This window comes from Stegostoma tigrinum, chromosome 6 (assembly GCF_030684315.1).
Source record: "Stegostoma tigrinum isolate sSteTig4 chromosome 6, sSteTig4.hap1, whole genome shotgun sequence".
NCBI classification, from domain to species: Eukaryota; Metazoa; Chordata; class Chondrichthyes; order Orectolobiformes; family Stegostomatidae; genus Stegostoma; species Stegostoma tigrinum.
The window spans coordinates 27797554-27825275 of record NC_081359.1 but is presented as its reverse complement, the minus strand read 5'-3'; the positions used below and the strand labels follow the sequence as shown (position 1 = coordinate 27825275).

The following is a 27722-nucleotide window of genomic DNA, read 5'->3' as shown; positions in this document are numbered from 1 at the left end:
GAACTCAACCGGCATGTAAAATCTATGGCTACAAGAACAGGTCAACGGCTGGGAGTTCTGTAGCCAGGAGCTCTTCTCCTGTCTCCCCAGTATCTTGACCACAGACCAGGCATAAATCAGTTGTGTGATGGTATACCATCCCCCATTCCAGTGTGGATAATGCTCCAAGAAGACTTGAAGCTCAGCACCATCCAGGGAAAAAGTAGTCTGCTTGATTGACACTATCACCTTCAGCATTCACTCTCTTCATTACCAATGCACAGTGAGATCAGTGTGTATCATCTACAAGATGTACTGCAGTAAATCAGCAAGACTGCAACAACAGCACCTTACAAACCTGTGACTTCTACCACCTAGAAGGGCAAAAGCAGCAAATGCATGAGAACGTTATCATCTGCAAGCTCCCTTCTCACCCCAAGTATAACAGCGTCCTGCTTGGAACTATGTTACCATTTTGTCAAAATCCAGGTATTCCCCAAGGATGGCAATAACTTAAGGTTGCTTGCTGTCACCTTGTCAGGAGCAACGAAGGTATTCAATAAATGCTGACTTAGTTGGCAACTACATCCTATGAATAAATAAAAGCATCACTTTGCTTCCCATGTTTTTCCTCCCTTCTGCAGTCTTTGGGCTTTAAAAATCTAGGCTTGATGTTACATAAATGCTATTTCTTCTTTACCTTGCCTTTCCTTTTACTCTGTTTACACCCACATTTTTCCCAAATAAATAAGAGGTTGGCCAGTGAATGAATTCTTGGAGCTCTGCATTTTTTTGCTTTTGAATCATGCCTATGTAATTTTATATCTTCATTTCAAATAATTTCTCAAAAGACGATTCAGATGAGTTTGGAAACATTGCTTTGTGCTAGGTTTGTGTGTTTCACTTTCAAGTTTGATGAATTGCCCCAAAAGTACTGCTTAAATTGCCTATCTATGCAGAACCTGTTTTTTTATGCTTGAAAATGGGACCTATTGGCAATTCCAGCTGACAGGAGATGGTGAATCTCCAAAACTCTTAGTTGGAATGAATGGAGGAAGCTTCTTCCAATCAGGGATTATACATGCAATTCAGTACATTTTAGAATAATAGACCCTTTAAATTTTAATGTGATTTACTTACATCCAAATGCTATCAAATTTTCTTCTTCAAATAGAAGTGGGATCATCCCTCCTTCGGCATCCTTCCCCGGAGCTATCTCGTCTAATCTCAGCTCACAGTTCTCTGCCCAAAGGAGAACGAAATTTCCAATGGCCTGTTCTAGCATTTGTAATACAGCACCATGATCTGGAAGGACTGGAAATGGCAATGAGGCACGCTCTAAGGAAATCTGCTTGCAGAGTATATGCTATGGAGGTCAGTGCAGTGATCAATATGTATATTTTTATGGAGCTGAAATAGCTGCCTGTTTATGCAATCAGTGGCTAAGAATTCAGGAATTTGCTACATTTTGTTATTCAGACAACGTACTAATTCTATTTCGTAGCATTTTGAAATCTTCTCTTATAAGTGAAGCCTAATGTTTTGTGGCTGTTTTTCACTTTAAACAGTCTTTTAACTGGCTGTTGTGCAGTGTAATTCAGACAACTGCACTCCATGATATTCTGTGGCATTTTGTGGCATCCCTGACTCCTGCTCCTTTGGAATCTGAGGATGAAGAAGCTGATGATAACAAGATGAACAAAGAGAATATAGAACAGGTTGGTTAAATGTTGTGCTTCCTTAGAATAATTTCCTCATTGTAAAGGAAATGGTTTTTGGATTAGCTGCATGACTAAATCAAAACCATGTCCAAAGTGGTGTAGATGTGTGGAATTGTCTTCCATAATTGGCAGTTCATGCCAGATCAGTTGTTAGTTTTAAACCTGAGGTAGTGAGGTAGATACATACGTTAAGGGATATTGCCCAAAGGCAGGTCTATGGAATTAGACCACAGATCAGCCTTGATCTCATTGAATGACAGAACAGGCTCAAGGAGCTAAATGACCTACTCCTGTTTTTCTGTTCCTATGTTCAGTGACCTAAAATAAGAAATTAGATAAATTAGCTTCAGCTTTCTGATGTTGGTTCATTTGAAATAAAGCAGAATTTGGGCAGGACAGAGCATGGAGTTGCAGGCTGCCAGGAGAATACCTCAGAAGAAAATAGGTCTTTGTCAATTTGTTTGCTGCCTGCAAATAGTCACCAGAATCCAAGTGATGCCACCTCCCCCAACGCCCCCAGCAAAAAAAAACTCCTTATCAACGTGTCTACTGGCTCAAGGAGCTTGCCTGTGTAAAGCAGTCATCTTTCATTGCTCAAATAATAGAGTTTCAATTAGACTTATAATGGTGGGGTTTGTGTATCAGTTTTATTTTAGCTAGTGTATTCTTCACATTAAGTTTGAAAACGTACAAAATTAATGGAGTATTGTTTTCATGAATTTTTAAATGTAATCACCCACTGCCTCCTTTTGTGTGTACTACCATTATGATATCACCAGTTGCAACTGACACCAAACCTCACTCCACTGCTACAATTTCAATGTCTTCTGAAATGTTCTTACACCAGCTGCCCAGATGACAACATGACCTTCAACTACATCCTGCACATGAAACCAAAAAAACTGTGGATGCTGCAAATCAGAACCACAAAGAGCAATTGCTGGTAAAGCTCAGCAGGCATGGCAGTATCTGTGGGGAGAAACCAGAGTTAACATTTTCAGTCAAATCATCCTTCCTAAGAACAGAGGGAGCTCTGAGGAAGAGTCACTCAACCCAAAACGTTAACTCTGATTTCTTTTCACGTCTTGTAGGTGGCTCTGCTAATGTTGTAGCAGCTTCACCTTCATTGAGCACTTCATCCAGTTCCTAACCTTCCAAGAACACAAATGTACAATAGACAGTGTTATTAAATTCAAAACTTTTCAGTAAAGGTCTCTAAGTGCTCTCTTTTCAAAATGTAAAACAGGAAAGAGATACTGGTGTGTGTGAACACCCGCTCTCTGACATTGTAATCGCTGGAGAAGCTGCTCATCCTTTACCTGAAACGTTTCATCGGCTGTTGCAAACTATTTCAGACTTGATGATGTCCCTACCCAGTGGCAGCTCACTGCAACAAATGGCTTTACGGTAGGTTTTCTTCTGGAAAAATAAATGGAATAAATTCTATAAACTGCAAAAATATAAAAGGATTGTCATTGCTTTATAAAATTTGTCTTACAAGGATGTAATACTTAATTCAACTACCTGATATCAAAATTAAAATTGATTCCATTTTGTGAAGTGTATATTTAATTTTGTCAGTTCAGTGTATGTGCAACATTAAGATTATTTGGCCCTCCTAAACTACGTCAAATTGTTAATAATTTACATAAGATTTGGTAACTAATATAGACCTTGAAATTGTTGCCCACCCAGTGTCTCAGTAAGATTAACACCCTTCAAAGAATGGTTCTGATTAAATCCTGTAATTGCCAGGTCGGCAGATATTTTCGGATGAATCTCATTCATTATACTTGCAACGCAGTAAGTGACGCATGAAAAGTTTTGTAGACCAGAAGATCTTTGAGTTACTAAGCATCAGTTTGTATAGTAATGGAACTGCCCATAATTGATCTCAGCTATCTAGTCTTTGGAAAAGAAAATGAGCCAATATCCCATTCCTGTTTACTGTCCAATGAACATATGCTAGGAAATGCACATGTTTGAATGAGGTCTCAATTTGGCAATTGAAATGGAAAGTGTTAGAAACTTTCTATAAATCTAATGAAGCAGATTTAAATGATGGTCAAAATTATATTTTAATTATACCTTTGCACTTGTATATCGTATATTCTGGATTCAAGAATCCTGGAATATAAACTGTAAATTTGGAGAAACGTAGGTGGTTAGGCAGCTCTATGATGTGAACAGCAGGCTAGCAGCTTGATATAGACCCATTTCAAAACTGCCTGTGCTTTGGAAATAGACAGACATGTTTTTGAGGCTTTTAACTTGTCTGTTCATAGTTGCTGAAAGGCCTCTTGTGCATATCAAACTTTTTAAAATCTATGTTTAGTTGCTTGATTCTACAGAGTTGAAGTATTGCTGAAAAAGGACAATCTGTCAAAACTTTTTTCACCTTGCATTTTGTAAAAGCCTTTTGTCTTAAATCTTCTTTCAGCAATGCTCAAGCTTACATTTCTTGGAGCAGCTCTTTAAAAGAGCCAGTACAGCTACAGTGGACTGAATAGCCTCATTTTTGCGATGCTTCTCCGATTTTGCTTAGTTTAGTGCCCCAGACTGCGTGAACTTGTTGGGTAATAAGATGTCACGCAATTTATTATACAGTTGTAGGAAATTGTAATATGTACACGCAAGTGATAAATATGCTGATATTTGTGGGCAGGTGGTAGAATCTACCTAATCAAGTAAAATTCTTAACTGTCTAAAAGTTACTTTTTTTTTTACCTCCTCCTTCATCTTCCTCCTCCTCCAACTTTCCTTAAGTCCCAGGATAGAGTCAGTCTTCAAATCATAAACATCTCTTCACTAATTTTTGTCTCTATATGTAGGTGCTGGAGTCTGAAATTCAAGCAATCTGATCATCAGTTCCTTCATCAGAGCAATGTTTTCCACCACATCAATAATATTCTTTCTAAATCTGATGATGGAGACAGTGAAGAAAGCTTTAACATCAGTGTGCAGTCTGGCTATGAAGCCTTGAATCAGGTAAAGATCATTTGCATGTTTGCACAGGACTATTCTGCTTAATAGCACTGAGAGGCAATAAGGCTTCTGGGGTTGAAATCTAGTATAGGAATTTCCCCTTCTCTGCCTGGTACGAGGAATTGTTCAGTGCGATGTTACTGTTTAACGCCTGAATGTCAGTATCACGGTATAGCTGAGTCAGGTGTTTCTCTTGCTAAACTATACGTTAAAACTGGATAACATTTGGATTATTTTTCCCTTCCAAAAAACTTCTCAGATTCTGGATGTGAGTTTGCTCGCTGAGCTGGAAGGTTAGTTTTCAGACGTTTCATCACCATTCTAGGTAACATCATCAGTGAGCCTCCGACGAAGCGCTGGTGTTATGTCCCGCTTTCTGTTTATCTGGTTAGGTTTCCTTGGGTTGGTGATGTCATTTCCTGTTCTTTTTCTCAAGGGATGGTAGATTGGCACAAGTCAATGTGTTTGATGGAGTTCCGGTTGGAATGCCATGCTTCTAGGAATTCTCGTGCATGTCTCTGTTGGCTTGTCCTAGGATGGATGTGTTGTCCCAATCAAAGTGGTGTCCTTCCTTATCTGTATGTAAGGATACGAGTGATAGTGGGTCATGTCGTTTTGTGGCTAGTTGATGTTCATGTATCCTGGTGGCTAGCTTCCTGCCAGTTTGTCCAATGTAGTGTTTGTCACAGTTCTTGCAAGGTATTTTGTAGATGACGTTCGTTTTATTTGTTGTCTGTATAGGGTCTTTTAAGTTCATTAGCTGTTGTTTTAGTGTGTTGGCGGGTTTGTGGGCTACCCTGATGCCAAGGGGTCCGAGTAGTCTGGCAGTCATTTCAGAAATGTCTTTGATGTAGGCGAGAGTGGTTATGGTTTCTGAGCCCGTTTTGTCTGTTTGTTTGGGTTTGTTGCTGAGGAATCGGCGGACTGTGTTCATTGGGTACCCATTTTTTTTGAATACGCTGTATACGTGATTTTCTTCTGCTCTGCGTAGTTCCTTTGTGCTGCAGTGTGTGGTGGCTCGTTGGAATAATGTTCTAACGCAGCTTCGTTTGTGGGTGTTGGGATGGTTGCTCCTGTAGTTCAGTATTTGGTCCGTATGTGTTGTTTTCCTGTAGACGCTGGTTTGAAGTTCCCCATTGGCTGTTCGCTCTACTGTGACATCTAGGAATGGCAGTTTGTTGTTTTCCTCCTCTTTTGTGAATGTTATGCCAGTAAGGATATTATTGATGGTCTTGAAGGTTTCCTCTAATTTGTTTTGTTTAGTGATGACAAAGGTGTCATCCACATAGCGGACCCAAAGTTTGGGTTGGATGATTGGCAGAGCTGTTTGTTCGAGTCTCTGCATTACTGCCTCTGCTAAGCACCCTGATATTGGAGATCCCATGGGTGTACCGTTGGTTTGTCTGTAGGTTTTGTTATTGAAAGTGAAGTGGGTGGTGAGGCATAGGTCCACTACCTTGATGATGTTGTCCTTGCTGATGAGGTTGGTGGTGTCTGGTGTATGTGTCTTCTGTTCTTCTTAGTGTCATCAGTGTTTCTTTGGCCAGGTTGATGTTGATGGATGTGAACAGGGCTGTTACGTCAAAGGAGACCATTATTTCATCCTCTTCTATCTTGGTGTCTTTGGTGTTCAGGAATTCTTGGGTGGAGCGAATGGTGTGGTGTGAGTCTTCTACTAGGTGTTTTAGTCTTTGGTGTAGTTCCTTGGCTAATCTGTAGGTTGGTGTTCCAGGTAGCGAGACTATGGGTCTGAGGGGGGCTCCTGGTTTGTGAATTTTTGGTAGTCCGCAGAAGCGTGGTGTGTTGGATCCATCTGGTTTCATTTTTTGGAAGTCTCTCTTGTTTAATTCTCCAGATTTTTGAAGTTTTTTGAGTAAGGCTGTGATTCGGTTCTCTAGTTGTGGGGTCGGGCCTATCGCCACCCGTTGGTAAGTGTCAGTATCTGCAAGCAGTGCGTTCGCTTTCTTAATATAGTCTGTTCAGTTTAAGATGACTGTCAAGCGTCCTTTGTCTGCAGGTAGGATAACGATGTTTTTATCTTTTTTGAGTCCCATTTGAGAATGGGTACCCTATGAACACAGTCCGCCGATTCCTCAGCAACAAACCCAAACAAACAGACAAAACAGGCTCAGAAACCATAACCACTCTCCCCTACATCAGACATTTCCGAAATGACTGCCAGACTACTCGGACCCCTTGGCATCAGGGTAGCCCACAAACTCGCCAACACACTAAAACAACAGCTAATGAACTGAAAAGACCCTATACAGACAACAAATAAAACGAACGTCATCTACAAAATACCTTGCAAGAACTGTGACAAACACTACATTGGACAAACTGGCAGGAAGCTAGCCACCAGGATACATGAACATCAATCAGCCACAAAACGAGGTGACCCACTATCACTCGTATCCTTACACACAGATAAGGAAGGACACCACTTTGATTGGGACAACATATCCATCCTAGGACAAGCCAAACAGAGACATGCACGAGAATTCCTAGAAGCATGGCATTCCAACCAGAACTCCATCAATAAACACATTGATTTGGAACCAATCTACCATCCCCTGAGAAAAAGAACAGGAAATGACATCACCAACCCAAGGAAACCTAACCAGATAAATAGAAAGCGGGACATAACACCAGCGCTTCGTCGGAGGCTCACTGATGATGTTACCTAGAATGGTGACGAAACGTCTGAAAACTAACCTTCCAGCTCAGCGAGCAAACTCACATCCAGAACCTCAACCTGAGCTACAAATCTTCTCAAAACTCGCTAAAACTTCTCAGAATTGAGTTAAGTTGTGGTACTTCAGTCATGACCGCAGCTGCAATCAACAGTCACAGGACAGACAGTTGCTAGGTTTGATTCACTGCAGTTCGGCTGCACTCTGGATAAATGTGTTGAATCAGTGGAGAAAACGGGAGAACTGAGGTTCTGATTGTGAATGTAATTAATTTGATGCATTTATCCTTTAAAATGCAACTTGAGCGTTGAAATACTGCCTATTGGCTCGTCTTGTACTTGATGTAGTTACTTGATTATAGCTACCTACATCAGTTAATTCATTTAAAAAATCTGAAAGGCTTAAAAATGATTTTCATACAAAGGAAGACTTAAAGACTGCAACAACCACCTTTTCACATTCCTCAAGGAACGCTGTGCAGTTTTTTTGTTGCCATCTGATTGAGCTGTAATTTTCCTTGTGGAGAGTGAATGCCTATTGATGTATTAAGAAGGCAATATTTAAATTAGATAATTGAGCACATTTGTATTGTCAGCCTATTTTGTATTTTGGTTTTTTTTTCCTCACCTATCCTACCTCCACTAATGGATCTGAGAGTACATTTCAGATGCAAAACTTGAATCTGGTTTGTTCTTGACAATAGGACATTATTTATCCAGCATACTATGGCCTATAAAGGGCAAAAATTAATATTGTTGCCTTTCATAGCAGGAGTCATGTACAGTAACATCCTTGAAAGACCTCACTGGGATTGTTGATATTAAGACATCCAGCAGACCAGCTATGATTGGTAGTCTGACAGATGGATCAACAGAAACTTTCTGGGAGTCAGGAGATGAAGACAAAAATAAAACCAAGAGCATAACTATAAACTGTGTTAAAGGAATTTGTGCTCGCTATGTGTCTGTTCATGTAGACAACTCTCGAGATTTGGGGGTAAGAATTCCCAATGTTTATCTCTTTTTTTGACAGTTCTGTCTTCTCAATATCTTAAACTGCCACACCACAAGGATTTCTATAGGCAAGCATATTTTTGCTCTGAACTGTAGTTTGTGGGCACATGGAATACCCAGCACTCAGATATGTATTGGGATTAGCATCTCCTGTGTATTTTGTGTCTGTTTAGGCTGATGGATAAGGCCATGTTTAAGTACCATGTAACGCTGACTTGTAGCTTTAAAAAAAATTGATTACATTGAAAAAAATGTTTTTCCTGCTTTAGAATGGTACAGTGCAAAAAGGGGCCATTCTGCATGTGACAACTGTGCCAATTCTGAAGGAGCTACCAATTAGTCTTGCTTTTGTCCTCATTTTTGCAAAAGCCTGCAATTTTTTTTCCTTTTAAGAACAGATCCCAATCCCTTTTATAAGTTGCTGTTGAATCTGCTTTCACCAGTGTTTCTGATGATGCATTCCAGATCACAACTCCAAGGGTGAAACTGGGAGAAATTTTCAACTCCCACACGTCTCCCATCCAAACCACTTTTTTTGCTAATTATTTTAAACTTAATACTGAACAGCTTTTATGTTAAAGCACATTTTACAATTCTCTTTAGATTCTTCAACACCGGTTAGTGATGAGAAGCTTAAAATAGTGACGTAGCAGTGATGGTGGTGGGGCGACTAGGATTAGCAATTTATAGTGCATGTTTGTGGTTGTCATGTGAAATGTTGATATGATATCTTTACTGTAGAAATATATCTTTTTCTCCCCCTCCATATAGAACAAGGTATCTTCAATGACTTTCTTTTCTGGAAAAGCAACTGAAGACCTAAGCAGAATTAAACAAGTAAGAATTTGGAAGAAATTGTTCTTCTTGGAAGCAAAGCTTTTTTCATTACAGTATGTTTTATTCTCTCCCCTTCCCCTTGTTGTTTGAAACATGCCAATATAAACTTTCTTCTAATTTCTTTTCCACTAGTAACATTAAAATTGCCTATGTTCCGTTACCATTTTTCAGTATCTTCATTAATTTGGCCTTGTGGATAATAAATATTTGTAATGTGTAAAGATCGGAATATACAAGCCTAAATCTATGATGGAAACAAGAATTAAGGCTACAGAAATGTTTATAAATCAATTTGATTCCCTTGCAAGATAATTGAGAGGTTTCATTTTGTTCTCGCTATGCACATTCTGAAAGAATTTTACGGACTAAATAACACTTTCTCTTTTTTAGTCTTTAACTTTATGCTGTCTGATAGAATATACCCGTTTAATAACAGTTGCTTTGATTTTTTTAAAGAATTATTTTACTCTTAGATCTATGTAATATATTTCCTTTGAAGGATAAACCTGAATCCACTTTTCTCTTTCTCTCGTTCTTAGACTGACATGGATTCCAGGCACATGGGATGGGTAACCAGTCAACTTCCTGGTGGAGGCAATCATATTATTAAAATAGAGCTCAAAGGTCCTGAGAACACACTAAGAGTCCGACAAGTCAAGGTTTTAGGATGGAAAGAAAATGAAAGTATTAAAATTGGTGGACAGATTTCAGCAAGTGTTGCTCAGCAGAAGAACTGTGAAGGAGAAACCCTAAGAGTTTTCCGACTTATTACATCTCAGGTATATTGCACTTGGTCTTCAAAGTCATATTTTTCTTTGATCACTGTCAAAATAAACACCTCTGGCATGATATGCAAAATGTGACCATTATCTGAGAACTCACAAGTTTGATTTTCTTTCCAGCTTTCAAAAATCCTTAGAATTTCTAATTTTACAGTAAAATTCAAATAAAATACCTGGAAGTCCAAAAAGGCTTGCAGGTCTGACTATCCATCATTTACGATGCTCAGAATTGGTTCAGAGACCGCCATAATCATTACTGGAATGCTGGCCTTTATACAAGGAGGTAGAAGCTTTGCATCAGCTAGCAAGGACCTGGTGAGAAAACACCTGCAGAGTTCAAGTAGTTTTGGGCACCACACCTTAAGAGTGATACATCAGAGGGAGTACAGAATACGTCTACCAAAATGATATTTAAACACCAAAGAAGATATTACAAGCAGGAGTTGAAGAAACTGGTGTTTTTGATCTTAGAACTTCAAAACCTTAAAGGGCAATTTAATCAGACTGTAACAGATGCAGGTAGGATAGATAGAAACTAATTCTGCTGGTTGAGGAGTAGAGGACCAGGTCATATGTATAAAAATTAGGGCCTGACACTTCAGGAGTTGTTAGACAACACTTCTACTCACCTGATAATAGAAGTTTAGAACTCTTTCACGATGGGAATTAATGCTATGTCAGCTTACTTTACAGATGAGTTTTTTTAATCCTGACCTATTTGAGGATGCAGAACAAGTGGATAACGGAGTTAGGTTGTAGATCAGCTATAATCTTGTTGAATGACAGAAAAGAGTCAGGGAGATAAATGGCGTACTCATGTTCCTTTTATTTCTCTTCTATGTATAACTAACCACACTCAACATTCTAGTGGTCATTCAGTCCTCAGTCTATCGAGCCTTCTCTGGCATTCAGTTAGGTCATGGCTGGTCAACTCACAGTGCAAGGAAGTGGCAATCTCCATGTCCGTTGATGTTATTAGTCTCCAGGGGCAGCATCTACATCCACACTGCCAAACCCTCCAAGAATTTAGTAAGCCTCAATGAGGTCATTCTTTGAAACTCTAGGATGTACTGACGGAGTTTCTTCACCCTTTCTTAATGGTACAATCTTGTTATCCCAGGGAGTAATCTGGTAAATCTCTGTTGCATTCCCTCAGTGGCAAGTACATCCTGCTTTATGTAAGGGAACCAAACCTGTATAGAATACTCCAAGTGAGGCCTTACCAAGTTTCTAACCAACTGCAGCATGGCATCTTTACTCCTGTACTCAGTCCTGTACTCAGTCCTGTACTCAGTCCTGTACTCAGTCCTGTACTCAGTCCTGTACTCAGTCCTGTACTCAGTCCTGTACTCAGTCCTGTACTCAGTCCTGTACTCAGTCCTGTACTCAGTCCTGTACTCAGTCCTGTACTCAGTCCTGTACTCAGTCCTGTACTCAGTCCTGTACTCAGTCCTGTACTCAGTCCTGTACTCAGTCCTGTACTCAGTCCTGTACTCAGTCCTGTACTCAGTCCTGTACTCAGTCCTGTACTCAGTCCTGTACTCAGTCCTGTACTCAGTCCTGTACTCAGTCCTGTACTCAGTCCTGTACTCAGTCCTGTACTCAGTCCTGTACTCAGTCCTGTACTCAGTCCTGTACTCAGTCCTGTACTCAGTCCTGTACTCAGTCCTGTACTCAGTCCTGTACTCAGTCCTGTACTCAGTCCTGTACTCAGTCCTGTACTCAGTCCTGTACTCAGTCCTGTACTCAGTCCTGTACTCAGTCCTGTACTCAGTCCTGTACTCAGTCCTGTACTCAGTCCTGTACTCAGTCCTGTACTCAGTCCTGTACTCAGTCCTGTACTCAGTCCTGTACTCAGTCCTGTACTCAGTCCTGTACTCAGTCCTGTACTCAGTCCTGTACTCAGTCCTGTACTCAGTCCTGTACTCAGTCCTGTACTCAGTCCTGTACTCAGTCCTGTACTCAGTCCTGTACTCAGTCCTGTACTCAGTCCTGTACTCAGTCCTGTACTCAGTCCTGTACTCAGTCCTGTACTCAGTCCTGTACTCAGTCCTGTACTCAGTCCTGTACTCAGTCCTGTACTCAGTCCTGTACTCAGTCCTGTACTCAGTCCTGTACTCAGTCCTGTACTCAGTCCTGTACTCAGTCCTGTACTCAGTCCTGTACTCAGTCCTGTACTCAGTCCTGTACTCAGTCCTGTACTCAGTCCTGTACTCAGTCCTGTACTCAGTCCTGTACTCAGTCCTGTACTCAGTCCTGTACTCAGTCCTGTACTCAGTCCTGTACTCAGTCCTGTACTCAGTCCTGTACTCAGTCCTGTACTCAGTCCTGTACTCAGTCCTGTACTCAGTCCTGTACTCAGTCCTGTACTCAGTCCTGTACTCAGTCCTGTACTCAGTCCTGTACTCAGTCCTGTACTCAGTCCTGTACTCAGTCCTGTACTCAGTCCTGTACTCAGTCCTGTACTCAGTCCTGTACTCAGTCCTGTACTCAGTCCTGTACTCAGTCCTGTACTCAGTCCTGTACTCAGTCCTGTACTCAGTCCTGTACTCAGTCCTGTACTCAGTCCTGTACTCAGTCCTGTACTCAGTCCTGTACTCAGTCCTGTACTCAGTCCTGTACTCAGTCCTGTACTCAGTCCTGTACTCAGTCCTGTACTCAGTCCTGTACTCAGTCCTGTACTCAGTCCTGTACTCAGTCCTGTACTCAGTCCTGTACTCAGTCCTGTACTCAGTCCTGTACTCAGTCCTGTACTCAGTCCTGTACTCAGTCCTGTACTCAGTCCTGTACTCAGTCCTGTACTCAGTCCTGTACTCAGTCCTGTACTCAGTCCTGTACTCAGTCCTGTACTCAGTCCTGTACTCAGTCCTGTACTCAGTCCTGTACTCAGTCCTGTACTCAGTCCTGTACTCAGTCCTGTACTCAGTCCTGTACTCAGTCCTGTACTCAGTCCTGTACTCAGTCCTGTACTCAGTCCTGTACTCAGTCCTGTACTCAGTCCTGTACTCAGTCCTGTACTCAGTCCTGTACTCAGTCCTGTACTCAGTCCTGTACTCAGTCCTGTACTCAGTCCTGTACTCAGTCCTGTACTCAGTCCTGTACTCAGTCCTGTACTCAGTCCTGTACTCAGTCCTGTACTCAGTCCTGTACTCAGTCCTGTACTCAGTCCTGTACTCAGTCCTGTACTCAGTCCTGTACTCAGTCCTGTACTCAGTCCTGTACTCAGTCCTGTACTCAGTCCTGTACTCAGTCCTGTACTCAGTCCTGTACTCAGTCCTGTACTCAGTCCTGTACTCAGTCCTGTACTCAGTCCTGTACTCAGTCCTGTACTCAGTCCTGTACTCAGTCCTGTACTCAGTCCTGTACTCAGTCCTGTACTCAGTCCTGTGACGAAGACTAATGTATGATTTACACTTCTGTGCTGTACCTACATGCCAACGTTACTGACTTGAGAACTGAAAACGGAGTCTTTTGGGACACCCACATTTTCCAACCTTCCACCATTTTAGAAATATACTGCCTGATTTTTCTTTTTATACAAAAATGAATAACTTCATACTTACTCCATCTGCTATGTTTGAGCCCATTTGCTTCATCTGCTAAGTGCTCTTGAAGCCACCTTGCTTCCTCCTTACAATATACATTCCCTAGTTTAATGTCATCAATAAATTTGGAAATACTGCATTTGGTCCTTGCATCCAAATAATTTTACATAAATTATGAACAGCTGTGGAGCACTGAGTGTTCTGGTACCCCACTAGTAATGGCCTGCTACCCTGAGAATGACCATTTATTTCTGATATAACCAGGTATAGAACTGGATGAACACAGCAAGCCAAGCAGCATCAGAGGAGCAGGAAAGCTGACGTTTTGTGCTAGACCCTTCTTCAGATAACACCTTGTTATCTCGGATTCTCCAGCATCTGCAGTTCCTACTATCTCTGATCCAGTTATTCCTCTCTGCTTTCTGTTTATTCACCAATTCTCAGTTTGTATTGATATATTTCTCCCAACCCCAAGTGCTGTCATTTTGTTTACTAACCTCCAATGTGTGACACGTTATTAAAAGACTTCGGAAAAGCTAAAGCACCACATTCACTGGCTCCCGTTTATCAGTGCTACAAGTATGTTGTCAAACGTTATTTCTGTTAGTAAATCCGTGTTGATTCTGCCTAATGTTATAATTTTTTAAATGTCCAGCCATCGTATTCTTTATCACGCATTCTGACATTTCCTTCGTTATTGTTGTCAAATTGAATGGTCTGTAGTTCTCCCTCTTTATCCCTTCTTACAATTGTGGGCTTATAATTGCTACTTTATGTTATGCGCAAACCTTTCCAGAATCCATAGTATTTTGAAAGCTAAGTCCTGATGTATCTGCTATCTGTGTAGCCACCACTTCAAGTGCTGTAGGATCTATTTTATCTGGTACAGATGATATATCACCTTCAAGTACTATCATTTTAATCATTCATTTCCTCTAGTTTCCCAGTTCTGTTGTCCTTAGTCCCCTACTATTTCTGGGCGATTTTCTATATCAACATCTGTGAAGGTTGACACAAAGTAATTCAATTCTTCCGCTATTTCCCTGCTGTTCGTTGAGTCACAATTATCCTGTTCTTTTTCTTTGTTCACAGCCTGAAGAAACTTTTGTTTCTTGAATAGTTTGCATCCATATTCTGTTCTCAGTTTCTCAATCAGCTTCTTGGTCCTTCTTTGCTGGCTTCTAAATTGGTCCCAGTGCTATTCTGGCAACTTTCTAAGCCATTTCTTTGATGTATTATATGATTTATTTTGTTCATTTTTGTTTACCTTTTGGGTATTTGTGCCTTAGAGGAATGTATATCTGTTGTAGACTGTGTAGTTTTTGTTTAAATCGTACCCAATGCCTGGTCTACCGTCAAACCTTCCAATGTATTTCCCCAAGCCACCAAAACTGACTTGTTCCCCCATTCCTCCTTAATTTCTGTTAAGCTTTAAAACCCTAGTTTCAGAATGGGGCAAATCACATTCAGCCTTAGAGCTAAATTCTATCTGTATTACAGCCATTATTTTCTAAGGGCTCCTTTGCAGCAAGATTATTAATTAACCTTTTCTTCACACACAATATTGAACCCAAAACAGCGTTATCCCTAGTTGGCTCCACAAAGTGTTGGTCCAGAAAGCCATCTGTTATGCTTTCCAGGAATTAATCTTCCACACCCTTTAGTACTGATTTGGTTAGCCCAGGCTATGTGTAAATTAAAATGGCCTGTTATTACTGTCTTACCAACATGACATGCGACTCCAGTTTTCTGCTTTATACCATGCCCAACATTACAGGAAACTACTGCAGTAAACAACTCCAATGTTTGCCCACTGCTGTTTCTCTGTTCAACCCAAACGGATTCCACATTTTAATCCTTTAAGTTTAGACCTTCTCTTAGTAATGTACTAATGTTCAAAGTGCTACCCCATTTTCATTTTTCCTAATCCAGTCACCTTGGAGTTTGTCTCCACAATGACGGTTAATAATATATGTTGACTTCAGCTGGTACATTCAAATCATCAAGCAAGCACATTCAGGTAGAGTGCCTTTAGTTCAGCTTTTTTTAGCCATGTTCTGAATTCTTATCCTATTTCTTGCGTGTTTTTGCTTCACCTGCCTTCTGTTATTGCTTTCTACTTTTAACCAGTTTTTGCTTTCCTCAAGTCTGAACTTCACCTTGCGTTCCCATCTGTCCACAAATCTAGTTTTAAACCCTTCCCAGCAGGACTTAGAAATCTCCTTGCATAGATGTTAGTCTGAATAGTGCTGAGCCATCCACCTTGTACAGCTCTCACAAGCCCCAGAAGCAGACCTGAGATAATGGGAACTGCAGATGCTGGAGAATTCCAAGATAATAAAATGTGAGGCTGGATGAACACAGCAGGCCAAGCAGCATCTCAGGAGCACAAAAGCTGACGTTTCGGGCCTAGACCCTTCATCAGAGAGGGCCCTCTCTGATGAAGGGTCTAGGCCCGAAACGTCAGCTTTTGTGCTCCTGAGATGCTGCTTGGCCTGCTGTGTTCATCCAGCCTCACATTTTATTATCCCAGAAGCAGACCTAATGCTTTAAGCTCAGGATTTTTGCAGGTGTGAAAGGTTGTACATATATGGTCATTTGGGTTACTGGTAATATCCATGACTTCTGACTTAAAGCAGGACACACATTCCATACAACCAAGCTGACATGTCTTAATACATTTTACAAGTTCATAAACTTTGCTAGTATTGATAAATTCAACTAATATCTAATGCAGTTTACTAGTGGTAATAAGCTTCACTTAAAGCACCTCTTTCCCTGTGCAGTGTATTCCCACATGGGACCTAATTCACTATTCACTGTCTCACTCAGGTGTGGTCTCCTAATTGCGCACTCCTTACTGAGTTTACAATTTGAAAAATCTGTCTCTCAAATTCTCTGAAGAGTCATTAGTGTCTTGTTGCAGTAATTAGCACCAGTTGAACAAAAACTTTATGCTAATTGATAGATAATTGCCACTGCCAGGCAATTTAGTTTACTTAAAAGTTGCTACTTCTATGTCAGTGTCTGACTTTTCATCTATATGTGATTTTTTTTAAAAAGTCGAGCCATAATTTACCATGTGAACCTGATCTGTTCCTTGTTTTAAACCAAAATAGAAAAGTACTGCCACCACCAGACACCTTTCCCATCCCTCCCTTGTCAGCCTTCTGCAAGGATCTTCCCTCCTAGGCACCCTGATCAATTCCCAACATCTCCCCACACCCCAGCAGAACCTTTCCAAGTTAGCACAGGTGTAACACTTGCTTGTTTACACTCTCCCTCCTCTCTAATCAAGACGCCCCACACACCTTCCATTTGAAGCAGCAATTAACCTGTGCTTCACTCAATCTAGCCTACTGTATTCTCTGCATATAATGGGGTCTCCTCTACACTGGGTTGACAAAGTACAGACTGGGCAATTGTTTTGAAAAGCACCTATGTTCTGTCTACAAAAATGACGCTGAGCTTTCAGTTGCCTGTCATTTCAGCACGCTACCATGTTCCCTGGCCAATATCTCTGCATCAGGCTTGCTGCAGCGCTTCAGTGAATCTTAACTCAAGCTGAAAGAACGACACCTCATTTTCTGTTTGGGAACCCTGTAGCCTTCTCAACTCCATATCAAGTTCAACAGTTGTAGGGCTTGAATACCTTCTCCCGTGTCCTTACCCCAAAATCCACACACCAAGGCTTGCCATCACTTGGGTTGCTACCATGAGCAACTATTCATTCTCCCAAACTGACTGTTACCGATTCCTTTGTTTACCCAACTACTACTCTCTCTCTCTCTCTCTCTGGATAATCTCAATGTTCACCTAATCAGTTAATCCTCTCCTCTGCTTTTTCTCCACAGATGCTGCCAGACCTGAGTTTTTCCAGCAATTTCTCTTTGTGTTCTTGTTCCTCATTTTTATCTGTCACTCAGATGTTATCTTGTGAATGTTTGCCCTTATTGCTTCCAACTTGCACCATGTCCTTTTCACCATTCACCCCAAGTTTGCTGACTTCCAGAAGCTCACAGTACACCAGTATTTCAATTTTAAAGTTGCTTATTTGAATGTTTAAGTTCTCCATGATTTGACCCCACACACAGTTTCTTCATCCCATGCCCCCTCACACCCTGCCATGTCAATTTCTGTAACTTTCCCAATAGACCTGAGATCTCTTCAGTCTCTCCCAACTGCATCCTCCAATTCACCACTGACTTCCTTATTTTTAGTTGTCCCTGGCATTGCCTCCCCAAATCTTAAGCCTCCACCTTTCTAGGCATTGTGGAAACCTGTCTTGTTGACTAAGTATTTATCACCTGACCTAATATCTCCTCCTTTGGCTTGGTAATATTTTGTCAAATCATACTTCTGTTGTGTGGTTTCAGATGCTTATGTTAAAGACCCAACTAACTCAAAGATATTGGATATTGAAAAGTCTCATAGCACAGTGGAAAGGTTCCTGAGTGGTGGAGTCATATAATTGGGTGGCTTTTACTTGTTGAAATAAACTTTACATCTGTTGGTGAAGTTCTAAAAGTACAACATGTGGTGCCAAGAATAGTTCCTTGAAGGACACTAAAGGTAAAGGATGCAGAAGAGGTCATTACTGAAGATACCACAATTATAATGAGGGAAAAAAATTGAAACCACGCCATGAGATAGATTATAATGGTGCATTGGAGGGCGGTATTCCATCAGCTGTCAAAGTCAACACAGAGGTAAATTGACCATAATCAGAAGATGCCATTTGTGATTTTGTTTCAGTTCTGTGATGGAGGGAAATATTTATTGGAGAGCTGTTTATAGTGAGCTGCAGAAAGTTGGCTGAGAGAGCCAATAACGCATTTCGGGATATTGGAAATGGGTGGAAGTTTGAGGACAAGACTTTTCGGTTATTTTTATTGAAAAGTGTGTCGATGACTGATTTTTGAATGTGAGACAGTTAGTGGTTAAGAAAGAACCATTTACAGTTATAACACAGGAGTTCATTCAGTTTATCATATCTGTGCTGGTCTTTGCCAGGGTAATCTAAAACTAATTGCATTGCCCAGTATTCTCATGTACTCTGTCCTCTGTTTCAAATATTTTCTTGCTCTTCTTTTTAAAGGAAGCTGTACTATTTGTCATGACACAGATACAAAATCAGCCTCACTATCACTGCATTTGCGAAGCAGTGAGCTCAAAACATTCAAAGATTCTCAAAGACTGCTCAAATGTTCCAAACCAAATTTTACAAGTAATAGATCTTAGACACCAAGTTCACAACTTAAACAAAAATTAACAATTTATTTTTAAGCATGGAACTTCAGAACATAGATGAACAGCAATGCAATATAGTTAATATCTACCAACAAACCAAATATTTGAATATAAGCCCTCACACACAAACTGACCAATAAACAGAGTAAAAGCTTACATTGATAATAGAAATAAAAGAATTATAATTTGCTAGTTCAAAAACAGTTGCAACAAGCAAGCTCTCATGAAATCCTTTGGCAATGGGTTGTAATACAGGCACAAGGAACTGTACATCTTAAATTTCAAAGTCATCAGTTAATGCAGACAGCTTTCACAGACCTGGAACCATTTTAGCTACTTCTTACAGGCAGAGATTCTTTTCTCAGGCCTTTGAACAAGTTGATAACTGAGAATATCTAGAGCGAGCAATGCTAAAAATTCAGTGCAGTGTGGCAGCTGCCAAAGCAAAAACTTCCAATCTAGTTAGATCGAGTTCACGTTTTGTTTTTTGTTTGTTTCTTTTTCAACATTCCCTGTGGTTGGCTAACAAGTACCTGTCCTCATTTGATTGACCGGCTCAATGTCTAACCAGCTACCAGTGCCGAACCAGCTACCAGTCCCTGAGCATAACAACATAATGCCGAATTATATGTGGTGTTCTTAGAGCAGAATTAATCGGCAGTAACTTTCCAGGCCAGCTTCCAACAGTAAATATCAGTCTTTTGTTTTTTATTTTAAAAAATTCAAAGTTCAATTCTCAACTTCAACCCCATGTTCTAAATCCAAATATGAAAAGTAAAAGAAAAATAGTGATGCTGTCAGCACAGTGCTTCATCTAGTTCCATTGCCAAACCATTCCATATTCCTAATAAGTTCCTGAAGAGCTTTCTCATTACCTCTTTCAACATCAGTAACTGCCAAGGAACATCAATTTAAGACATTGATTCTGCAAACGCCATAAATTGTTTTGCCTTTTTTTCCCCTCCAGCCTTTTAAATCCATTTTAAATCTTACTTATCCTTTTCTATTCCTGTATCTGCTCTGGCTCCATAACTATAGTTTACTATCCGAAGCACTATGCAAGTGAAGGTATATTGTATGTGGTTTTAAGATTCCTTCCATAATTAGACAACTTTTTAAAAAAATTTTGAGTGTTTCTTCATTTGATAAAACTAATTGAATAAATTAAGCTTTTTGATATGTTGCTAACTTTATAAAACTTTTGCAGGTGTTTGGCAAATTGATTTGTGGTGATGCTGAGCCCACACCTGAACAAGAAGACAAAACTATTTTGTCTTCACCAGAGGGTGAAGAAAAGGTACAATTATGTCCTGTATCCACAAAATAGATATTTTTCAGTAACAGACTTTCTTGCTTATAACCATATTTCATCTTGTCTCGATGAAGGCATCTGATGCTGATTTGAAGGAACACATGGTTGGAATCATATTTAGCAGAAGCAAGCTGACCAATCTTCAGAAACAGGTTTGATGTGAATGATCTTTGTATTTCTCATGTAGAACTCATTGTTTCATTATTCAGTGATTTAATTGCAATCTACTTCGAGCTGTTGTTCCTCTGTGAGAGCTCACAGCTTAGCAGCTGCCCAGCGCTGTGCTGTAATTGAATATCCAGAGAAAATTGTCTGCTACACCTGTCTGTGTATTGCAGTAATTATTCATCATTCAACCATTAGAAATTTGTACCTCATGTTTGAGTTGGCTGCACTTCAGGTACAAGAACGAATGATTCAGTTTTCAGAATGGTGTTTTCTGTGTTTATTTTGTGTAATCACTATGAAAATACTTTCAGCTCATTGAGGTGATTAGCTTTTGGACATTGGCAGGCATTGAGACTCTCTCCCTGCTCTAGGAATTGGACCTTTTTTTTAATACTGACATCAACATGGGAGATTCAGTTGTTCTTCAGATGAACTGATTTTCTGGAGCTAGGAAAAAAGAAGGTCGCAGTGGCTTCAACGAAACCCCAGGGAACATTTTCTAAGATCTATGTAACCTTACTGTCCAATTCTACTTGAAAAATGATTATAATTTGCATTTTTTATTTGAGTCCAAGACATTCTCTTTTACATAATGGATCAGGTTTTAATTTTGTGTTCAAGTCAAGCCAAGAAATAAAAGTGAGTTCTTGACTGGAGTAACTTTATTCTAATTGAGAAATTAATACAGAAAGCTCTAGTCATTCCAGTAATATCCTCATACCCAAGAAGCTCAACCTTAAAAATGCTCAACGGATAAGCATCCATAGTTAAGATGTAGAGAATTCCAACAGTTTGAGATGAAGAGACAGTTCTTTACTCAATCCTAAATGCTCAATCTCCCACTTGTAAGATTGTGGACATGGAACATTTCTCAGAATCAATCCTGTGAAGTCCCTTGCAAATTAATATTTGAACTAGATCTAATCTCATCCTTAATAAACTTTAGGAAATATTAGTAGAATTGACTCAATTTCCTCTTGTAGGACAGTCTGTTAATCCTAGGCATCCATCTAGTCAGCCTTCATTGACTTCCCTTGAAGGAAAATACATCTTCCCTGAAGTGAGCAAACCAAAATTGTACCATGTACTCTAGATATTTTCTCATAAGACTCTAAGTGAAGGAAGACTTATTTCTGCCTTTTATTGAAAAGAGATTGAGTTAAATCAAGCCACTTATCTTCCTAAGTACTTGATGTATTGCGTGTTAACTCCTTGGGATTCATTTGCAAGGGCATTGAAGACCCTGTGAATACCAGTATTTCCCAAACAGCTTTAAGAAGTATTCTGTCCTATTTTCCTACCAAAAGTGCATACTTCACACTTCTCTGTGAAATTCAGTCTGCTACTTTTTAGTTCACTCCCCAACTGATCAGTTCTCCTTCCAAGTTTGTAACTGGTCCAATTTTTGCAACTGCTAATTATCTCTCTGAGCAGGTATGTGCACATATAGTTCAAGCCATACGCATGGAAGCCACCCGTGTACGAGAAGAATGGGAACACGCCATATCCAGCAAGGAAAATGCAAATTCTCAACCAAATGATGAGGATGCTTCTTCAGATGCGTACTGTTTTGAACTGCTGTCCATGGTGCTTGCTCTAAGTGGTTCCAATGTTGGAAGACAATATTTGGCCCAGCAGCTCACGTTATTGCAAGACCTGTTCTCTTTGCTGCATACTGCTTCACCCAGGGTACAAAGACAGGTCAGTGTTGATTTTATTTCAATCAATTTTAAACTTCAGTAAAGTAGAAAATCATTTGTAAAGTACTAACAATGTTTAAAGTTGGAAATATGTTTTTTGACTCTGAGCTATGAGGCAATAGATGTAACAGCCATCTGGAATTCCATTTACAGGTGACATCTTTGCTGCGCCGTGTGCTACCAGAAGTGACGCCAGTGCGTCTTGCCAGTATAATAGGTGTGAAATCTCTTCCACCAGCTGACATCAGCGATATCATTCATTCCACAGAGAAAGGAGACTGGAATAAGTTAGGAATTTTGGACATGTTTTTGGGATGCATTTCCAAAGCGCTCACTGTACAGCTAAAAGCCAAAGGGTGTAATTTTCCTGGCACAGTTGCTGGGAAGGGTGTAACCACAGTTACGTTACCATCAGTCTTCAACTCTGGGTAAGAGTGACCTTTCTAAGTCATACTTTGTTCTTCATTAAATTAAAAATGGAATCGGTATTCTAGTTAGCACTAATTGTTAGCTGTGTTGTACTAGTTATGCCATGGATTGTACATTGTGTTGCAGCACAGTTGCTTACCTCTGGTAAACTGGAAATTCTTGTAAGACAGTGAAGTGGTTCTGATTTTAGAAAATCCTTTTATTATTCAGACGCTGTGAGTGTGTACCTTGCTGACAAGACTGCAGTTATTTCCCAACTGTTAGTACCTTTTGAAGTTGATTGTGGTGTGCTTACCATCTTCAACTGCTGGTGTCTGTGATTTAAGTGCTGTTAGAATGGGTGTGTGTTCCAGGGCCTTGACCTGCAAAATTGGGAACAGTGATATTTATTGAAACTGGAATAATGTGTGATTTGGAGAGAAACTTTGCAGCAGTAGTTCTACAATTTGCCAGCTGCCTGTTAAACTGTGTTAGAGGTCTTGGCCTCAGGAGAAGCAGTCAAGGTACTGCATGGTATTCATGTAATTGAATACAGCATAAAGATATTTGTAACAAAGTTATCAAGGCCAAAAAATCCTTGATTCCATATAGCCTTTCATACCCAAGCTAGCATTTGGGATGCTAGAGTTGTCCTTTGCACTCTCTTTCTGGTGAATCAAAATGCACTCCATGTTCCTTTTTCTTGGTGATCAGCCTTCCAGTTTATCTTCCTGTCCTCAACTCCATCTGATAATTAAGTAGATATTATTAGCAGGCCAGTATAGTTTAGGGTTGTCTTTAATTTGTGTTTCATGTAGGATAGTTTGGATCTTGTGTTTTATCTTGTGCAGCTGATTAGCGCTGTGTCAAAGACTAAAATTGAGCCAGTTTAGATATTTTGGACACCCTACAATGTTAAATGTCCTTGAAATATTCCAGTGTTATTTCTTCCATTTCTGTCCAGTGCTGTGTAAATATGTGTACGATTCTTTGAAAGAGAGTTTAATTGAAAGTAATGTTATACCTACAATTCATGTATTTTTCATTCAGTTGAGTATTTGACAAGGCTGCAATATTACTCATTACAAAAAAATTTGATAGTTAATTTACACACTGATTATAAAATGTTTTCAAAATGGTTTGCAAATAAGACCAGACAGTTTTCCTAATGTTGTCATTGATCTTTCTACAGCTCCATTCGACGAGGTGAAAGCCACTGGTGGATGAAAGGCTCCACACCCCCGCAAATTTCAGAAATAATAATTAAACTAATAAAGGACATGGCCGCTGTGAGTTGTAATCAACTGGCATTGCTACTTTATTAAAAACTACTCAATATTATCAAGTATACAACAGTATTGTGTGTTAAATAATGCAAGTTTAAATGATTAAAGTGAATCTAATTTCACTTGGATTTTGTACTAGTTAGTATTTATTTACATTTGCAGTAACGTTTTAAGACTTTTTTTAATTCACACTGTCTCAGAATTCAAAGGATTTATAATGATTTTACTTTGATTTGTTCGGTTTTAAGAGAGTTAGCGTTTTGCTTCAGGTTAGTTGCTTATTAGTACCACATTTGACGAAAATGAACAAACAGGTTGCTAAGTATTTCCAGCATTTGTTTGTTTAGCTGGCCATATTAAGAAATAATCTAATGAAATTGCTTGCTGCTGAAGTCAAATATTCTGAACTCTAATATGTTATGGTATGAAGAACATTTGCATCCAGTAGATAGTTGAATCTAGTTTCTGAGAGTTATCATGTGTTTGCATGTCATGATTTAAATTTCAAAAAACATTTTTCTAGGGACATCTATCAGAAGCCTGGTCACGTGTCACAAAAAATGCAATTGCTGAAACAATTATTGCCCTAACAAAAATGGAAGAAGAATACAGAGTGCCTATCCAATGTACCACAACAACGAGGGTGATTAATAGCTCCTTTTTATATGTGAAATATACCTGAAATAGAATTACAAAATGGTTCATGAAAAGTGAATGTATTTGGATGTTAGATTCTAATTCTGCTTAATGTTTGTTTTCTCCACAGTTGTGGCTAGCTCTGGCTTCACTGTGTGTGCTAGATCAAGACCATGTTGATAGGCTTTCCTCTGGTAGATGGATGGGAAAGGATGGCCAGCAAAAACAAATGGTAAGGAAAGAGATTGATATGTTAGGGCCACTGTATAACTAATCTGGATGTAAATTCATTGGAATTGAAGTAAACCCCCACTTAAATTCCAGCTAAGGTGGGCCACAGAAATATTTGTACAGTAGGTCTGCACATGTAGGGTTTAATGCCGCTAAGTATACATTGTTGAAGATACAAATATAAGGAATACATGTTTGGCATCACTGTACCTAAGTTAAAGACGTGAGAGTCCCCATAGCGTCGATGGCATATATATCCAGCAAAGCAGAGAAGCTGTTAGGAATCCAGTTAATTATTGTACATGGCCACATCAAATTAGTATAGATCAGAAGAGATCGGGTCCATCTTTAATTATCTCTCCCTCGGTCAAGGGAAAGCCACTGTCTTTTGCCATTAATTTTTTTTTAAACTAGTGACTGCTTCTCAAATATGAGTAATTGCAAAAATATATTCATTTCTGCAGCTGATACAAGAAATATTTCCCTGAGAATTAAGCTCAAGGGTGAAAGGGACTTCCAGATAAAATGTAATACGTAGAAGTTTATTTCTGCAAATCAATGAGGGCATGTTTCCATGACCCAAGGACAATTAAAAAGCTTGAAAATATTTTCTAAATTATGAATTTTTTTAAAATTGCTTGGTCAAACAGAACTTAAACAAACATTGCTAAGAAAAGAGCTAAGCAATCAACTTTTCACCTTATACTCATCTGGACTGAAAAAGCAAGAAAACCAAATTCAGGAAGGGAGCAACAATTTTTACAGTATGAGAAGAGAGAGAGATTTGTTGCACTATGGTCAGCATGTGGATAATGCAGCAGGAACTGTTAACTGTTTTAATTAACTGATTACATTAAAATCAGGCTTACAGTTCTGGCCAGGACATTGCCACAGAGATGCAGCACGGTTGGCTGTTTCCATTGCCTTTCTGTATTGAAAAAGATGCAGTATATGTACATAGTAACTTTGTCTGCAAAGAACAAAGCTGTGTTAATAAATAGAGCTCAGAGTATGCAATTTGATTTCATATTATCTTCCAGTGTCTCATTCGTTGTGTGACTGTTTGAGTATTGATTCAGCTTACCCATTAATCTATATTTGTACAAGCGCAATTTGCTTAAAGAAATATGCTCTAGAATAATAAATTTATTAATTTAAATTATTATTGTCCCAAGTGTATGAGCAAAAAAAAATTAGATACATGTTTTAGACATCTGACAAAACATGTCATTCCTTCTTGGTTTGGCCATAGCTAGGTTTCTATAACTCAATTTATGTTTTGTGGAAAATTAATTTCTGAGTTCAAAATTTTACAAGATCTTGCTCTGTCAGTACAATCTTAATATTGCAGAATATTGTCTCCCAAACTACTTCCCACTGTGACTCACGTTCAAAAACATCACCTTACAATGTGACCTGGATAACGTGTGTTTGTTCGTGGGATGTAGGAGGGTGCCTCTGAGGCCGTGTGAGAGAGGAGGGGCAAAGTGTTTTTAAAAACTACCTATTGACTGGCTTTTTGGAGCATAAATCAGGTCTCAAAGATCAATCCATTAGGCCATGCTTAAAATTTGCTAGATTTGAACAAACCTGACAGCTGTTAATACTTGTTCGGAGCTCTGTGGCTACCTCTGATACCACGACCACAGAATTTGCCTGAGTTGTGACCTGTTGTAGAAGCTACACTACCTTTCTGCAAAGATCAACTCATAAATCCTGACTGTGCAGAGAAACATTCTATTCTGTTGTATCTCGCTGTGATTTCATTGAATTAGCAAGCGGGTTCTGTTATTAACCTAGCATTAATTAAGATTATTTTTCATTTAGCCCATGTGTGACAACCATGATGATGGTGAGACTCCAGCAATTATTCACTGCAATGTGTGTGGGAATCTTTGCACAGATTGTGACCGTTTTCTCCACCTTCACAGAAGGACAAGAACACATCAAAGACAGGCAAGGATTTAATTAAGTCTTTTGAATAATTTTGATGTTATTATTTTGCTCTCATTGAAAACCTAATGACATAAACTCTATTGTTGATCTCTAAACCGCTTCAAACAAGCGATTGTAGGAGACTGCACAATTGGACAAAGAATGGTGCAGAACTGAGTGGGGACAAGTAGTGTGTTAATTAGCTGTTAACAAGCTTTAAATGCAGCGATTGAAATATTTTCAGGGAAGCATGCTTCTGTAAATTTTGTATTGTTATGTAGTTGCCCTCTGTGTTGTCATTTAAAAAAAATACCATTGCAGAAATACTATTTGATAAAGTAATCCATTTTGATTCACAGGGTCAGTAATTTGTTCAAAACATCCTACAGATCTTTGATCAATATTTGTAGGATGTTTTGAACAAATTATTGACCCCGTGAATCAAAATGGAAGAGCTGTGATGGAATTTTAATTTGTTAATTTTATTTGTAATCAGGTGAGGATGGGTGAAATGATTTCCCTATTCGTCGTCTTCTTCTTCTTCTTCTTCTTCTTCTTCTTCTTCTTCTTCTTCTTCGTCGTCTTCTTCTTCGTCGTCTTCTTCTTCGTCGTCTTCTGACCATACAGATTTTTGCTTTGGAAATTAGACGGTGTGTTTTGCCAATTCTACCTGTCCAATTATTTAAATTTTAAATTTTAATATTCCCATAGATTAAACAAAAGACAAGCTTCCTGAACTCAGAATGACAGTGTCACAAGACATAAATTATACAGTCTCTTACATTTATTGGGGCGCTCTCACACTGCTGTAGGTGGAGTAAGAGGTTATGATTACACAAGACTTTACAGCCTGTGCAAATTAAACCAAAGGACTATACAGTTAGCTGTTGACAAGTCTCAACACAGTGAGTTTACTGTTATAGCTATATAATTCAGCTGATATCCTGGATGCAGCTGTACCGTGTGAATTTCTACATTTTAAAAGATCCCTATTTGCATTCAGTTTTAACTTGGGGATCAATATGTGTGTACAAATTAGGAGCAAGAATACACTACTCATCCTATCAAGTCTGCTCTGCCTTTCAATAGGATTATAGTTTATCTGATTGTTTTGCTTTAATTTCCCATCTACCCCTGCATTTGCAGAATTGAGCACATCAGTTTCAAAGAGATCTAGAAAGAGAAAAAGTGATGCACACAGCCTTTTAGCCTGTCTTCAGGCAGAGTTCTTAGTCTCGCTC

At 39.3% G+C, this 27722-nt stretch overlaps 1 protein-coding gene across 2 annotated transcripts in view; it reads left to right on the top strand.

The window, feature by feature from the left end:
• The first annotated feature begins 1110 nt into the window (after window positions 1-1110).
• LOC132209762 (E3 ubiquitin-protein ligase MYCBP2-like) overlaps window positions 1111-27722 on the top strand; it is a 46017-nt gene continuing 19405 nt past the window's right edge. The window contains exons 1-15 of one of the 2 annotated variants that reach the window (XM_059646507.1): window positions 1111-1353; window positions 1548-1697; window positions 2947-3107; window positions 4532-4688; window positions 8150-8374; window positions 9163-9228; window positions 9768-10007; window positions 20013-20102; window positions 20192-20269; window positions 21720-21986; window positions 22139-22413; window positions 23586-23682; window positions 24203-24322; window positions 24446-24547; window positions 26374-26502. In XM_059646507.1, coding sequence (XP_059502490.1) covers window positions 1126-1353; window positions 1548-1697; window positions 2947-3107; window positions 4532-4688; window positions 8150-8374; window positions 9163-9228; window positions 9768-10007; window positions 20013-20102; window positions 20192-20269; window positions 21720-21986; window positions 22139-22413; window positions 23586-23682; window positions 24203-24322; window positions 24446-24547; window positions 26374-26502 — 2385 coding nt within the window. In that variant the 5' untranslated portion in view covers window positions 1111-1125. Of the gene's footprint in view, window positions 1354-1547; window positions 1698-2946; window positions 3108-4531; window positions 4689-8146; window positions 8375-9162; window positions 9229-9767; window positions 10008-20012; window positions 20103-20191; window positions 20270-21719; window positions 21987-22138; window positions 22414-23585; window positions 23683-24202; window positions 24323-24445; window positions 24548-26373; window positions 26503-27722 lie in introns of both variants that reach the window. The other variant, XM_059646506.1, reaches the window with a different exon arrangement.